General features: G+C 38.8%; 1 protein-coding gene across 1 annotated transcript in view; it reads right to left on the bottom strand.

Moving 5' to 3' along the window:
• LOC135224520 (PAX-interacting protein 1-like) overlaps window positions 1-18127 on the bottom strand; it is a 363885-nt gene that overhangs the window by 195031 nt on the left and 150727 nt on the right. The window contains exons 8-9 of the mRNA XM_064263576.1: window positions 14843-15097; window positions 981-1096 (exon numbers count right to left, since the gene is read on the bottom strand). Of these exons, the coding sequence (XP_064119646.1) occupies window positions 981-1096; window positions 14843-15097 (371 nt within the window). The remainder of the gene's footprint in view (window positions 1-980; window positions 1097-14842; window positions 15098-18127) is intronic.

Here is an 18127-nt window from a genome sequence, read left to right as displayed (position 1 = left end):
GGTGGTTGTGTTCCTTGGCTATTTGCTCTGTTGTTGAGTTGTGGTTGTATTTCTTGGTTGTTGTCTTTGTTGTTGTTAGTGTCTCAGCGACCTCGACCAACGGACAGCACAGCATAGGAAAGTGTGACTGAGGGTGGGTTTGGCAGCTAGATTGATTAAGTTGATGTGGGGGGGATTTTGCCCTCGTGTTTTAAGCTTGTGATCCCGCCACATCGAAAGGATGACTGTGATAAAAAAAAATAATAACAACAACAAACTACTACTACTACTAATGTAATAATTATAATGATAATAATTGAGTTTACTTGAAAAAGTACCTTTCCAAAGTAAGTTTGCATGTATTTTGCAAATAAATTAAAGTTACTTGAAATATTTCAATCCTTGTATGAATAACTAATATCCAAGTAGAAGTGTCTTAAAGTCTATAAGAGTGAGTTGGACACTCATGAATACCAGAAGGCAAAACTAAACCTGACAAAATGATCTCTACTATGTGTACTGCAGGGTAAAACTAACTCTTTTACAGTGATCTCTCTTCACCTACACTCGCAAGTTTACTGAACTCAGGAGTTTTCAGGATATAAAAATAAGGTATGTATAATGATCGTTAATAGGGTTATAATGAAAAATGCATTCTCTGTACTAAACCACAGAGGGACATAATACGGATACTACATCTAAATGGATTCTGTTCCAAGAACTCATTTAAAGGTTCAATTTGTTTGTAAGCCCAACAAAGTTAGCCCAGGCATCCAGCATTGTAATTAGCCTATGCTAACTATCAAGACACTTGGCCACTGTACATTAAAAAAAAAAGTTTATAAATAACAATTATCTTAAATCTTTCCTTGAAAAAGTGGCAATAAAATACAAGAACAGAATTTATATACAGTAGCACACATATAGTACAGATATGAAAGTGAGCTGAAAGTTTGTGTGTAGAGGATTGTACATTATTTTATATACAATATACAACTTACTTCGCCTCCATGTTGCTGAATCAGTCTCTTCCAAGTACAAAGTGTCTGACCAGTAACCTCTGCATGGTAATCAGCAATGTAAAAGACACAACCAACCAAACATAGCTCTCTTGGCACTGAAAGTAATGTAATACATAAAAAGAAAAATTTGCAATAATTTTTATGTTAATACAATCTCTTATTTGCATTGCTTTAATTCTTGTATTGTACAAGCAGTTAATAAAGAAAATACATTAATTGAGCAATGCACTAAATATGCCTGACATTGAGTCAAACCTCTTTTGCTTGGCCACTTACTTATTTCACGCCATAAAAAAACAGGTTCTGACAAAGGAAAACCCTATTTTTGGTAGCCAATGTGTCTTCAAACATGTCACACTCTCATTGTCCCTTTAGGGCTCCACGAGACAGATCAACCAATCTCAAAGAATTCTCTTATAGTAGGTCTCTGCCATAATGGTGCTTGTTGGCACACAATAGAATATAAGGGACTCAGTCCTATGCCTTTGCGCAAGGTAAAGTGGGTGAGTTTGAGGACTCACAGTCACAGAGTCTACTGAAAATAGGTTCTTCCTACGTCAAAACTTGTTTTTTTCTTCTTCTTCTTTTTAAAGGGTATCCCTGTTCCTTTTCTAAGGAGTTTACAAAAGAAATTGACAAGTGGCAAAATGGCTTAACTCCTAATAAAAAAAAATCTCAATAACCTAGATAAATGTTTGGTCTGAAGTAGGCTGTGGCAATAAAGAACAGGAAACAGCCCAAGAACCTACATATATATCAATCTTTGTAGTTCTAAGATGACTTACCCAATTATGCCTTCCCAAGCAATATCTCAGTATGACCACCACTTATAGCATTACTGATTCAGGAACCTTTTATATAAAGTAAAGTCACAGGTTAACCATTTCCTTTATTTAGGATACCAATTAAGGTTTGGCAATAAAGAACAAGAGGCACAATAAAGAACTGGAGGCACACAAACCTCTAATATATGCATTATACATTGTGGCTCTACAGTAATTTACCTAATTTTGTTGGGTCTGGTTGTGGGATTACTGCACATTCTCTGGTTTAGGAAAACTGCCTCTAATAGCCACCCAGTAAACTCAGAGACTTCTTCAAAGGAAAAACTTCCAAAGAAAGGGAATCAGGATAATTCCTTCCAGCCTACCCAAAATGTCCCCCCTTCAATATTCTTTTCTTATTAATGTGTTCAAAAGTTGAATTAAGTGTAAAGTAATAAAACAGTATGTTATACTACAAAGTAAAATAAAATAAAAAATTTGTTCCCGTTTATGAGCTAAAAAATTATTTACAAACTGTTTGGGAAAAATGGTGTGTGGCCAGCCAGGATTGAGGAAGGAAAGATGGAATCCACTCAAGGAAACCAAAATGATTGCAGTAGGCAAAAGTTGATAAACTTGAACCATGTGACTAACAGGGAAGGCATAACTAATGATCTATGATAGTATGTAATTCTTACATACTATCTTAAGGGCGGAGTGAACATGAATCTAGTATGAGACACACTGAACGAGGGATTAAGAGCAAAGTTGTATTTCTTTGAAAGCTTCATACATGAGAAGGCTCAACTTGATCAAAATGCTTGATAATGCTGCAAGCTTTTTGAAATTTGCTTATAGCATTAAATGAGGATGAGGATATCTTTTAGTTGGAAATTGAACACCTGTGCAAGTACTAGTAAACAAGGAGAAAAACTTGCATATATCTCTGGGCTTTAATCAACATCACTTCCTCTCCCAAAACCATAAAGAAAGCCCAAGATTACATGCAAGATATATAGCTGAATCTGAAATATACATGGATCACAAGTAATTTTTACAAGCCCATCCTACCTAGAAACTAAACTGTAGGTGAAAATCTCCCTTAATACCAATCATGAAACTGCTGCACTGTTCACAAGCAGTTCCAATAGTACATCTCTAGGTTAGAAGAAAAATACAATGATGACCTAATATACATTCCACAGGCCATGAAATAGTGTTTTTCATACCCAACTTTTAAACTGACATATGGATTTCCCGGCTACTAAGGCACTGAATATTTCTAACATTGTCCTAATTTATGTCAGTACTTTACTCCTAGAAAAAAGTCCAACTTCTTGCCTTTCCACAGACCATTTAGAACAAGTGGTGCTTTATGACATACATCTGTAATGCTGAGTAATCCCCCTTACCTAATTATTTTTAAAAATTTATATATCATCATACAATATAATTAATTTGCTTTAATAAATTTTTTCCAGAATAGGTAAAATGGCATTTAATCATAAGTCAAACAACTGATGTCATTCATACATTTCACTACTTTTGCAGATGGTTGGGTGGCTAAGCGCAGTTTTAACCTCATTTTCTTATGTAAATAAGTTAATGAACCCCATGGCAATGCACAGTATTTACAAAATTTAGGATGAAGTTTGAAAAACTCTGTGGTTTAGTGGCATGGAAATCCATAAATTAGTTTAAAAGTTGTTTACGAAAAACACTGTCATGGCCTCTGAAATGCATACTAGCCTACACTAAACAAAAAATATCAAAAACATGCTAATGCTGAGCTCACCCAATGTGGTGTGATAATCAGAGTAAGGAATTCTTTTTTAATTAATGAAAAACATTAAGGGGGTCGGCCAGAACCCCTATATATGGTGGTATAGGGCAAAAAATGCAGTCATGAAAAAATTCATGGAGCTTCATATGGCAATTGAGAATACGTATACGAAATATTTCGTCAAAATTCCTCTTACTTTCGTAGTTACAGGGTAATTAGTTAACGTAACTCAATAAGCCTAAAACATTGATCCGTACAAGAAAATGCAATATTTCTTCTATTACCATAAATTTTGATAATTATTGTCAAAGAAATTGGGAGAAATGGCATCTGTAGACATTCCCCGAGCCGAGAAGGGAGACTTCACTTCAGTCAGCTACCAAGTCCAACCATCAGTGCGAGCACAAACTTCAAGTAGTCTACACGTTCGATTTCACCTCTGACATTCGCTTGCTTTTACGTATGTTTATGTATGTTTCGGCAAGAATTTCATCATGCCAATGAGGAAAAGACAAAGAAAACATCTCGCTAACATACAGACGAAGAAAAATCACTCAAGTATTATTAGAGAATATCATAATATATGCGTAGTTAGTGAAGAGAGAGGGGAGGGTTGGTAGTAAGGATTGCGTAGTAATGCCCCCGTCTTGCCTGACAGCACACGTCACACTGTGCCCAAGGCTACGATCTTTGAGCAAAGAGATCTTCATTTATGATAAATAACAAAGTCTTGGTTTTTTAATACCCCAAATGGAATATGAAATTCATAATAATCATGATTTATTAAATTGTCTTTGTAAAAAGAGAGTACACCTTCGAGTTTCACCTCTGACATTCTCTTGCATTTACGTTTGTTTATCTTTGTTTCGGCAAGAATTTCATCATGCCAAAGAGGAAAATACAAGGAAAACATCTCGCTAACATGCAGAAGAAGAAAATTCGCTGTAATAAGCCGAGTTAGTGAAGGGGAGAGAGAGAGTTGCGTAGGAAGGAGTGCCCCATCTTGCCTCAAGCAGTGCCCCAGGCTACGATATATGAGAAAAGGGATCATCATTTATGATTAAATTATGATAAATAAAATAGTTTTGGTTTATTAATACACAAAAAAGAATTATACATTCATAATAATCATTATTTATTAACACTGTCTTTATAGAAATACGAAGGAAAACATTGAACGCCCGTATCTCAAAACATTCTTATTGACCTTCAAAATCTATCTTCTCACTTAGTTTTAAAGCTATAACATTGGACTTTGGTATATAACTCAGAAAGACATTATAGAACAATCAAATAGAGCCCTTTTTTCCAATATTTGTTTCGTCTTTTTTTTATAAATTTTTTTCTCCTGATTTATAGGGTTTATTTTTTTACCATATTGAAAAATTCATATCTAGCAAAAAAATGACTTTTAGAAAAAAAAATCCTCATTCGATTGGAGGTCTACATCAGGTCTATATATGGTAGTAATCCCAGGTCTTAATATTAAATATCAAGGGAGAAGATAGAATTTGAAAAATGGTTATTTTCATGATAAATCGCCCTGGCGTCACAAAATCGAAGGTCAGAGGCGAAAATCATATGCGGTTTGGAGATGTCCAAAGTCACCTTATTAAGTGGTATGAATATCAAAGTCCTGTCCTTAAAAAATGGCATTAGCCGGCCGGCCCCCTTAACCATTTCACCTCCCTGTGATCAAAAGCAAAACCTTCATAAGCTAACTATTATCAATATTTATGAAAATATGTGACGCTGGGTAAAACTAAGCGCATAACAGCCCTACACCATAAAATACAATAAATGTGAATGAAAACAAAAATTATGGCTAGCTATTATTAATAAAAAAAACTTAACCCTTACTGGATGGGTAAATATATCAATATGCAGCTCCTCAGGCCAGGTAAACTTTCAGGTCAGCCAATTAAAAAAAAAAATCAATGGAAAGAGGAAGATATGCAAATGCACTTAGTGAAAGAAAAAAAATTATCAAAAATTTTCCCTACATTCCACAAGAAGTTGAAAATGACTATTTATAACCCCTTGTAGGGCCTCTTTTTACAAGATAATCATAAATTTTACCAACTTCTATGTTTTTTCTAATAAATTATTTTATTTTATTTTGTATAATTATAATTACAGCTCACACAATATCAAAACAGACAAGAAATAAAATCAATAACAAATTCTTAGCATATTTGTTGAAAAATATTTACATAAATTTACTGAGAATGAAGATTCAGTAATTTTTTTATTTTTACATGTTTTTTCTAATATTTCTTTGCACTTTCCTTTGCAAAATTATATTTACAACTGACATACTATTTTAAAAGACAAGAACAAATACCAACAGCAACCCCTTGGTATATTTCCAAGCAAATTTACAAAAAGACGTCATGTGAGACAGACGCAATACATTCCCCCTTGATGTCAGAAGCAGAACTGAAGTCCTGAGATGCCCAGATTTGTGGTTTTAGCCAGTGAAAAAGTTGCCAGTAAATTTATGGGCTATAAAAGCATTGGCACCTCTTTCCTGTCCAATTCTTTCCAAATCGATTATGTGTAATATTGTTTATCTACAGGATTAATCCGTCCACCACCCCAAACCTGTTATTACTACTCCTGAGGATCAATCCGTCCATTAAGGGTTAACAAAATTACATTTTAATGATAAAATAAAGTTTTATATATACTTACCAAGTATAATTACATAGTTACGTATTATTTGCTAACAACGGGAGCTTAAAAATTTAAAATTAGCACATTGGCACTGCTTGACAAGACCCTGCCCACTCTCAGGGACTAAGAGGAACAACTTAGCATATAGCTCAATTTGTTTCATGCTCTAATGCTCATGCAAGGGCAGGAGGGTCGGCTCCAATCATGTAATTACAGGCATCCCCGGGTTACAACGGTGTCGGCTTACGACGTTCCGAGGTTACGACGCTTGTCAATAGACGTTATTTCCAGGGTTACAATGCCTACAACGCTCATCTGGGAGATGAAAATGACACCAAAAATGCAAAATAATCAATATTTGAAGGTTTTTTTGATGAAAAATGCCATAAGAATGCAGTTTACATAGTTTTCAATGCACCCAAAGCATTAAAAGTAAGGTTTTCTTAGGATTTTTGACGATGTTCCAGCTTACAACGATTTTCGGCTTACGACGCGTCTCAAGAACGGAACCCCCGTCGTAACCTGGGGGCTGCCTGTACTTGGTAACTATAAAACTTTACGTTATCATAAAAACGTCATTTTTATATAAGTAACTTACCAAGTCATTATATAGCTAATTCCACATTGGCTAGGAGATGGAATACATGGACATTTTCTACTCCAATGCCAGAGGGTTTGGGACTAGAAAACAGGGAAGAGGGAGACAATGGTTCCTCAAAGTTGCGAGCAGATCTACTGCCGATCTTCCCATACCCTCCGAAGATCAATGCAGACTAATGGGTCTAAGGACCACTTTGTTGCTAGGACCTGTTTGAGGTGACTTAACTTGTCTGCAATCATGTCCATTCCCCCCCCCTTGAATGAACCAGGTGGTAATTAAGACTGGTGGTGGTGGTGGTGGTGGTGGTGGTGGTGGAAGAAGAAGAGAGGAAATAATCACTAAGAGGGGGACAAAATTATATGCAACTTTTCTAGGCCAGTTTTTTGTGTAGATTCCAATTCTGGTGGTTGATCACCCCGGTTCGTAGGCCTATGTTAAGGAGGAGAGCAAGGCAAGGAAAAGGAACAAAAGGAGCCTGAGAAGTAGCCATCAAAGGAGGAGAAAACCCCTTCCAAGATTGCGCCTCCAACTTCTTCCTATGCTGCCTCTTCTAGACAAAAATCCTTCACTGCTCAGGCAGCCAAGAACAACTTTCAGAACAAGGATTAGTAATATTACAAACATTAGATCTGCATCTGCCCCAAGTAGAATGTGGATCAGTTTCAAAGGAAGCCAGAAAACAAAAGCAAGGATAACCACCAACCCCAGGACATTTTCTCTCAGGCTTACTACTGGGAGGCTGAGAGGAGTTATGGGCTTGCATGATCAAACACAAAACAGATAGCATAAAACATATAAGCACTAATGCACAAACTCTCAGAATAGCACTAATTCATGACTCAAAAGGCAAATCAAAGAAGGTAAAAGGACGAGGAAAACACCGGCTTCTGGAAGGAAGAGCAGCAGAACATCCTTCTAGCAAGGTGGTAAGGAAGAAACTAGATGCGTCACAGTGCTCTCAGGTTAAGAGGGTCAGCTGATACCTCCTCTCTCATCTGATTGGCCGAAACCTGTTCCCACCAATACCATGTTCTACAATTTTATATGTATTTTACTGGTTTCCCGCGGGTGCCAGAAAATTTATCCTCATGTTATGACCTAGATTTGTTCCATGTATGAGCAATGAGCATATAAGTACGTTTGTATTAAAAAATTGATTTAGTCTTTTAAATTGTTACAGTACTTCTCCACTGAAAGATAACAGGCAGCTTTGACATCGGTGGCATAATGAATGAGGCTCCCTCTAATGGGATATGTTCACCTAAAGACTGAAGACCTCTTCCATCTACTGAATGGAATATAGAATTTGGGCCAAAGGCCAAGCACTGGGACCTATGAGGTCATTCAGTGCTGGAATGGAAATTGAGAGTTACTACATAGTAGTTTAAAAAGGTCTAACAGGAGGAAAAGCTTGCAGTTGCACTGAAATAATTGTTAGGAGAGGGTGAATAACAAGACAGAAGAAACAACATATGAAGGAGGTAAAGTAAAAGGAATGCTAGGGTTGGAGCTAGGGGCTGAAGGGACACTGCAAAGAACCTTTAGTAATACCTACAGTCACCCCATGAAGTGTACTGATGGTACTACCTCCCTGTGGGGTTCATCTATTGATAATTATTTTCCACCAACAACACAACTCCACACAACTTGGGTAAAATAAGACATGAATTTGAATACATATGACACAAAACCATTAAAAATTAATACAGTGGTACCTTGACCTACAAGTGAATTAATGTACGAGTTTTCCGAGGTACGAGTCGTCACTTGATTGATTTCTTGCTTTGTTACGCGAGCAAAAAATTGAGGTACGAGCTCAAGATGCCACTGCTATGTATATGGCATAGTGACGAAAATTAAGATAAGCAAAGTAAATATGCATCATTTCCATGAATCTTTTTAAAAAGTTATACATTACTTCACTGTATCCAATAATATTGTATATATTCTCATTACTGTATTATAAAATACAGGCAGTCCCCACCTTACAACGTTACGAGGTTACAATGCTTTTCAATTATATTTATCAGAAATTATTTCCAGGTTTACGACGCATGTTCCAGGGTTAGGACACATGCAACGCTGATCTGGCAGAAGAAATAGGACTCCAAAAATGGAAAATAATCAATATTTGAAGGTTTTTTGATGAAAAATGCAATAAGAATGCAGTTTACATGACAATGTTCCAGCTTATGACGATTTTCGGCTTACAACGCATCTCAAGAATGGAACCCCTGTCTTGATGAGCCCTCTGAACTTTGGCAAACCGTTCCTCATCCCCATCCATTTCACTTAAAAGTTTCAGCCTTTGTTCAAATAATGCAAATGCCTCTGCCAGTTTTTTTGTCGTAAACATTCGCTCCGGCTCTTCTTTTATTTCTTCTTCCTCTTGTGCTTTTTTTTCTCTTCTGCAAGTCCAATTAAATCCTCTGCCATTAGCGCTACGTCTTGCACATTTACAAGTTCTTAGATATCTTTCTCATTATTTCTAAATCTAAACTTTTCCCACGCATCAAGATTTTTTTTATTGATTTCCACTTCTTCATTCAGATTGAAACCTTTAAATGAGTTCACATACACTTTTAGCAGATTTTTCCAGACCCCATTCATACACTCTTTCTTTACCTCCTTCCACCCCTTCCAATGTTCATAATTGAGTTCAGAACACTAAATTCTTTCCAGAAAGTTCTGAGATCTTTCTCCTTATTATCCATAGCCTGAATAAACGTGTTCCGAAATAATATGCCTTGAATGTAGCCACAGCACCCTGATCCAGGGGTTGTATGAAAGAAGTTGTGTTTGGTGGCAGAAACGCAACTTTTACATTCTTGTTAATATCTCCGATGTGCTAAGGGTGGCCAGGGGCATTGTCGAGAATCAGCAGAATTTTGAAGGGGATGTTATTTTTCCTACAATAATCTTTCACCTCTGGAATGAAGCAATGAATGAATCTGTCTTTGAACAGCATTGCAGTCATCTACACTTTTTTATTGTGACAGTAATGCACAGGAAGTGTATGCTGGTCGATGCTTTTTAATGCCCTTGGATTTTCTGAGTGATAAATCATACAGGGCTTAAGTTTATACCCAACCACAATCGATCCTTGTATGCCATAAACCCCTGCATTGTTGTTGCTTCTTTGTGGATGCAGGACCGTTGAAGCATACGCTTCCAATAAAGTCTGGTTTCGTCAACATTAAAGATTTGCTCTGGCAAATACCCTTCATTAACGACGATCTTGTGTAAAGCATCCTTAAACTTAGCTGCTCCGTCGGCATCAGCGCTTGCTGCTTCACCGCTAATTTTCACACTGCAAATATTATGTTGGTTCTTGAAACGACAAAACCATCTAGCACTTGCTGCAAAACTTTTGTTGTGGTTATCATCATACTTCTTTAGTTCTTTAAAAAGCATGGAAGCCTTTGTCTGAATGGTCAAGAGGTTGAGTGGCATACGCTTTTGTATTTGGTCCTCCATCCACATGACCAGTAACTGCTCCATTTCTTCCAAAGGCCCTATCCTCTTCTTTGATATAACCATTGAATGAACTGAAGCAGATGCCTTTACAGCATCTATTACACGTTTCTTGTCCTTAAGGATGGTGGATACTGTCAATTGGGATAAACGTTCGTCACGTGCGATAACCATGACTGCCTTTTCACCTTCACGCTGGTTAATTATCTTCAATTTCTGCTCGAAAGTGATGGACTGACTCTTCTTTTTTGCACTACCAGTAGGAGACCTATTTGGTAGTTTGGCAGACATTTTTTTTTTTTTAGTTTACTTAAGAAAATGCACAAAAATCACAAACGAATACTGACCTAATCTTACTTGGTTCAGAGCAAGAGCAAGTGAGGTTGTTGGCTGCCGCCATACCTACGCCAGCCTCTCGCTCTCGGACCAACATATCGTACATCGTAGTATGCTGCTGCCGGCGCTCGTTGTGCACGAAATTTAAAAATATGTATTTTCAACATTTTTTTATTTTTTATTAATTGCTAACCCTATTGTAACAACGGATTATCGTAAGATGAATTATCATAACTCGAACACCACCTGTACGTCGAGGCCCGTCCAATCCAGCAACATTGCATCTGTTCTCCATGCTAGCGGGCCTAGCACTGGAGAACAGAAAATCGGGAGACAACTGTTTCTTGAGGTGGTGATGAGATCTATCGCTGGCTTCCCCCATAATTTCCACGGATCTAGACATACTCAGAGTTTAGAGTCCATTCTGTTGACAGGACCTGATTCGAGCAGCTCAATTTGTCTGCTAATACAGATAGTCCCCAGTTATCGGCGATCCGGTTTTATGGCGTTGGGCCAGTTTTATGCCGCTTGTCAAGCATCATAAAATTGGCAATTTATGGCACCATAACATGCCAAATTCCAGTTATCGGTGTCATAAGAGTGCTACAGTGCCACTAACTGGTTATCAGCACCATAAGTGCCATCAATTCCCGCGTTTCTGTTAATGGCAGTTTTTGCTTATCAGCATACCCCCGGGAACAGAACCCCCCCCCCAAAAAAATAACCGGGGACTGCATGTATGTTTATTCTTCCTTGCACGAACCTCTGGAAGAGCGAAATCTTGTGCTTGTTCAACCAAGGGAGGAGAACTTCCGCTGCCTTGTTGAGAGAGAAAGTGTGTGTTCCTCCTTGTTTTTGGACGTACGATAGTGCTGTGGTGTTATCCGCGAAGATCGCCACCTTCCTTCCAGCGACTAAAGGAGTGAACAGTTGAGGTCCTAAAAGAATCGCCTTCAATTCCTTCACATTTATGTGTAGGGCCTTCTCCTGCTCTGTCCACAGAACTGAGGCCCTCCTGTTTCCTAGTAAAGCTCTCCATCCCTTGTTCGATGAGTTAGAGTAGAATTCCTAGGTCGGGGTGTGACGTTACTAGGGAAAGGCTTTCTTGGAGTCTCTCCTTCGACAACCACCAACAAAGATCTGCTTTGATCTCTTCTGTTAAGGGAAAAACGAGTGAGTCTGGTTGAGTCTTCTGGTAAGACACACCTCAGAAATTTCTTGGACTCCCGATGAAATGGGACATGAAAGTATGCATCCTTCATGTCGAGAGACACCATCCTGTCGCCCGATTGGAGGGCTGACAGCCCCGACAGACTGGTTTCCATCCGAAACTTCGTCTTTTGCACGTAGAGGTTCAATGCACTAAAGTCTAATACGGGCCTCCAGCCCGAAGCCTTGGGGACTATGAAAAGTCTGTTGTAGAAGCCTGGGGAGTTCTTGTCCATTACTTCTTCTATGGCTTTCTTGTTGATGAGAACTTCTGCCTCTCTGGCTAATGCCAAAGCTCTCCCTGATCCCTTCAAGTACTCTGTCAAGCAGATGTGTACATGGGACGGGGGGGGTTCCCGGTCGGTCTTGCTCAAAATCACATATCCTTCTCTCAGCACCTGGACTACCCACTGCTCTGCTCCTCTCCAACTCCATTCCTCCCAAAAATAATGGAGTCTCACCTCTATGGGTGTGTGAAGGACCTCCCGATTACTTGTCTGACTGCTTGAAGAGAGGTTTCTTGGTGGACTTTGCTGGCGCATGCAAGTTAGTCCTTGGCCTATTCTGGCACCCAGTTTTGCTGCCTTAAAAAGGGTGCTTCTGCAGATGGGAAGCTTTAGCTCCTGCGACAGGGGGATCCTTAGGGCATCTAGCTGACTGTGCAAACAGATCGTTCATCTACTTCTTCTCCAGGTCCGACAACACCTGTTGAACTGTCAGTTCTGGAAAAAGGTGAAACTTACACAGGGGAGAGAACATCAAAGCATACTTCTGGTTCGTTGTAACTCCCCTAGACACAAAAGAAAACCCCAGCTCTCTCTTTTTAGGATACCCATCGTGAAGAGTACAGCAAGCTCACCCAAACCATCTCTCACCGCTTTGTCCATGCAGAACAAAACGTTAAGCCAGTCTGACAAAAACTCCTCTTCTAGGGACTGACACTCTTCTATCTTCCTGACTAACGCAGCAATAGCCCAGTCTAGAAACCTGAATACTTCTATCACCTTAAACAAGTTGCATACCAGGTGATCAAAATCGGGCGAAGAGGACATTATCTTCACAGCCGAAAAAGCCACTCTCCTGTTTGCATCATCTAGACCTGAGAAGTCCCCTTGAGAGAAAGCAGAAACTCCCAAAGAAGGAACTTCTCCCAATGTGTAGAACCTATATATCTTATTCTGTAATTTAAGGGGGGATAGGTGAAAGAAGCCTTGCCTAACTCCCACTTTTTGGACAGTCACTCGTTTGCTTCTTTTCCCAACTGAGACAGAACCAGTTTTGGCAATCCTGAAGACGGCACCTTTCTAACCTTCACAAACATCGACGGTGGGGACGAAGGTGAAGCTGGTTCAAAACAGTCTGAGTGCATAGCCAATAAAAACTTTGACAGACTGGAATACTCCGAAGAAGATTTTGACTCTTGATCTTGAGCTTCGTCCTTCGAAAGAACTGACGATACACTGCCTTCCTCTCCTTGAGGGGTCATTTCTTTCTTCAAGAAACCCATCAGTTCTTGTAGCTTCTGCTCGAAAGGTCCAAACGGAGAATTATCTCCTGGAGCACTGGTCTTCAGGACTTTCGAAGTCGATGTTGAAGTCGTCGCTGTCGATCTGCTCTTCTTTGAAGACGAGCAGTTTGTAGGTGAAGTGCTACGAGCCACAGGAGGCAAAAGAATCGAAACTCCTTTCAACACACTGCAAGGGGAGCCGAGAGCATGAGAGCGAAAACTGCTGCTCAGCGCTTGAGCGCCATCGCCAGTTGGGACTGTACTCTCTGTCGACTGATGAAACTCCTGAAAATCTTGTGTGCAAAACTGCAGGATGGCTCTTGACTTCTTCACAGGCAGAGTCATACTGTCCTCAAAAGAAGTATGTCTCTTCAACAGACGTGACACTGAACCACTCCACGCTTGTCAAGCGACAGCCCATCAGAATCAGACAAAAACTGCACCTCACTCACTTCTACACTTTTCCAGCGGCGTTTAGTTGACAACCGCGAGTTAACGAGATCGACGGAGTCTGCGACTGGGTGAGGGGGAGCGGGACAGTGACGTTTGTCTAGGAGAAATGAGGGGACGAACAGCCGCCTCCTTGGACACAACACTAACACCTTGCACAACACTGGCCTTTTTGCTAGCACTCGACTCCTCTACGAACATGCAGAATGACAAACCTAAATCCATTACAGATTTAGCCAAAATCTCAAATTTGTTGTCCATTTTGGACTCTATATTGGCAATAGTGTGAGGATCGGAAACAATGGCTACCTGGACTGGAGTTATGGGCAATGAAGTAAGAGGACTACCAATCGGAGAAATGTTAAGACTAAAGAGGGGAAGAAAGAGAAGACTTCTTCGCCTCTAAAGAGAAAGAAGTTGACTCAACACTAGACTTACTCCCACCCTAAAAGCTGCTTTCCTCTATCTTTCTCCATCTTTTCTAAATGAGCCTTAAAAGTCTTCCACCCCTGATCATCTAAATCCTGGCATTTGGCACAAGTTAAGTCTTTACAACAACACTGCCCTCTACACTTAACACACTTGGAGTGCAGATCATAACAAAGCTTAGGCAATCTTGTTTTGCAGCCATCACTGCCAAACCTAACTGATGACAAACTAGAGTCCAATATATTAAGCTAAACGCCTAGCTGATTGAAAGATAATGAAGCAGGTAACCAGCAAAAACAAACAAGAAATTTGTACTTCACCAAATATGAACAAAATCTAATATGGCGATGACACTTGCCTGCAAAGAAAACCCACAGGTGTTATTCCATGGGTGGCAGAAAACGAATTGACGGTAGTTAGCTCAGCAGTATCGGGGGCTCCCGAAAGTGGGCGGGACCTGTATCACCTACACGAATGATGGCAGCCCCACCGGCGCCAGGAAATTTGAATTTTCAGCTGCCAGGTAAGAAAGCTTACAGCTTTGTAATTGTTCGGTAAGTCACTTATGTGAAATTAATAAATATATAACTTTACACTCAAAATATTACTTACACATAATATTAGTGTCATGACCAACAAGATGAGGCCTTGGATAATGAGGTGCACCAGATCCTATCACAGCAGTTGCTCCAGATGATGAGTGGCTGGGAGGATTGGGGCGTGGATATGAGTGGGTGCTACCAACCGCTGCTGGTGCTGCTGTTGGAGCCCCTTGAGAAGGAGGTCGTAATGGATTATTGGTAACAGATCCAGTTATATTACCCAATGCCCTTCTTTGGAACATCATCACCTGTTCACCACCAGGACCTGAAAGCCAAGGCTCACATTAATTGCTGTATATGTTAAAAACTACTGTCAAAGATATTCTAAAACAACAATATACTATGACATGATCCCAACAAGTAAAGGTTTAAAACTAGAGATATCTCTTCTATCCTTCAATTAGGCAGCTGATTATTAACTGGGCATAAGTTGCAAGTATGCCTGATTAAATGTACTGATGGTGTATTTTAAGAATTAAAATTATAATCTTACTGCTATGTTGCAATAGGTACTACTATTGACCTTCAGTGCTGGAAGAGGAGACTGCATGAGGAAGAGGAACTAAGGTAATTTATGGTTAATAAAGTTTGCCATATGTTGTACCAAAGCTCTGGAATAATGGATTAAAGGTTTGGCATGCCAAGCTAATAGCTTAAGAAGGCTTGAACTCTTCTCAACAGCATAATAAATTTGCAAGCATCTGGTATTACAGGTTGTTAAAAATTAGTTGTATAAAAGCAGTTCAATATGACTATATAGTCTTGCATGACTTTGTGACTGACTTAATTATAAACTTAATAATAAAAGTTTTGTGACTGACTTAAATATAAACTTAATAATAAAAGTAAGTCTTCAAAAGTACAGAAGAGTAAAAAAAAGTAACACATAAGTTTAGCATTTTAAAATAAATATAGATTCAATGAGTAATCAATGCAAATCAAAGTTTAATATTCACTATTCCTTTGAAAAATACATAACCCTAAAATATCAATAAAATTTTCCCTACATTAGGTAACACAGTATTTAGTTATACTAAAATCCACCGAAGATGTTAAAGACATGCCATGTTCATGTGACAATATTAGATTGTATAGGATTTTTGATAACAGGTAACTTAGATATTCTTAACATTAGTAATTCAATTGGTATTTTCAAATTTGTATCTAAACTCACGCCCGTACCTAAATTAGTTGCTGTAGAGATAAATCATTATTATTACAGTATTAGTTATAGAAATAAAAGTATATATCTTCGGTACACAGACTATTCCATTCCAAAAGGCTGAATGAATGTTTCTCATAAAACAGGTTTTGACATAAAAAAAAACCCTTATTTTGGTAGCCGCTGTGTGCCCTCTAAGGAGTTACACTTTCATGGTCCCCCTACCATTCCATAAGACAGACACTGCCTTAGCTTTCCTTCCTCCTACACATGCAAATGTGACAATAGTGAGTATGTTGGCTATCTTACTCATTACAAGCCAGGTAAATGCAAGATACATGTTGGGCCAAGTTCCATGCCTTTTTGCCAGGGAAAGTGGGTGGCTTTGAGAATTCACAGCGAGGACTAAAAATAGCTTTTTCCTTAGTCAAAACTTGTTTTTTTGATAGCAAAGCTGCTGTTTATCCTCAAAAGGAGCTTTCAAAAGAATTTGAAAGGTGATAAAATTGTTTAGCTCTTAATATATAAGATCCCAAAAACCCATATAAATTTTTGGTCTCAAGTACAGTAGTCCAAGGTTATTAACCATTATCTTCATTCTGGATACCCCCCAGGATTTGGCAATAAAGAAACAAACAATTCATAAACTATTCACTGTGGTTCTAAGGTGAATTAACCTAATTATATTGGGTCTGGCTGCTGAATTAGTATTGGTCTTTCCTTGGCAATATCTCAGCATGACCACCACTCTTATGACGATGATGATTCAGGAATTTTTTATCCAACGTAAAGTCACTGTTCTCTTTATTCTAGATACCCATTAGGGTTTGGCAATAGAGAAGGGGAAAAACACTAACCTATATACACTATGTTTTATCCCTTGTGGTTTTATGGTGACTTAACAAATTATGTTAGGTCTGGCTGTGAGATTATAGTGCCTTCCCCAGTTCAGGAATACTGCCTCTAATAACCATCCTGTAAACTAGAAAGAAACATTTTTAAAGAAAGTTAATGATGTACAGTATTCACCGTATGGATGTCATGTGACTTAGGACAGGAGTGAGGGTTTGCCTTTTTTACGAGGGAAACTAAAAGCATTCTCAGCCAATGTAGAGAGACTGGTTTGTTTATGCTGGGGATGTAGGAAAAATAGGACCATCTGGGATATTTGCCATGACATCTAGGTTTGTTTGTTTGTATGGTACTTTTACGTTGCATGGAACCAGTGGTTATTCAGCAACGGGACGAACGGCTTTACATGACTTCCGAACCACGTTGAGAGTGAACTTCTATCACCAGAAATACACATCAGTCACTCCTCAACGGAATGGCCGAGAATCGAACCCGCGACCCCTGAGGTGGGACGCAAACACCATACCAACCACGCCACTGAGGTGCTTCCATGCCATCTAGTTAAACCTTTAGTGCTTGAACTGGGCATAATATTTTATACCCATTACCAAGTACCCTTATCAGAAAGGGGATTATCCCTTTAATAGATCCTTATTCCTCATTCCTGGCCAAGAATGATAGGCCAGGAGACAACAGTGAATGTCATCTAGGTGTGTGAGTGACAAAACACTTGTCCTAGTCTAGACAACTCAGCATCATAATTCAAGCTCCTGATAGCAAAACAGTCATGAACACTGCCTTTGGGACGACTATATGAGTTGTAGTTGTATTCGGCACACTGGATTCAGGAGATGATGCCTGTCATAAGAACGTTATTCAGGGACCAGACAATGAGAAGCCTGGTGTGGTAGCTTGGTTTTTTTTTTTATTATACAGAAAGGGAAAAGGAGTTTACTTCGTCAGTAAGGAAGAAGAAATGGTTTGTAATTAAAGATAAAGGGTTGTATCAAAATAGGGTTTTGTATAAAGAAAACTGATTTTGTATTCATGAAGCAAGTTGGTGCAATAATGTGTTTACTTTTATTTGTTTATATTTCTTATGCTTTTTAGTTTTTTTTCTTTTTTGTCTGTTGCAGGAGTCTGCTATTGAATTCTCCCCGCCCATAAAAGCCTTGTTCAAGTGTGAAGTGTACTACTGCAAAAAACTGATGGTTGATGTGTGGTATATTCTGAGCTATTTAGTAAGTTCATTCTTTGAAGACCATCAACTGAAAACTAGGA

This window comes from Macrobrachium nipponense, chromosome 12, assembly GCF_015104395.2.
Source record: "Macrobrachium nipponense isolate FS-2020 chromosome 12, ASM1510439v2, whole genome shotgun sequence".
In the NCBI taxonomy this organism is placed as follows: Eukaryota; Metazoa; Arthropoda; class Malacostraca; order Decapoda; family Palaemonidae; genus Macrobrachium; species Macrobrachium nipponense.
This window is presented reverse-complemented; position numbering and strand designations above follow the sequence as displayed.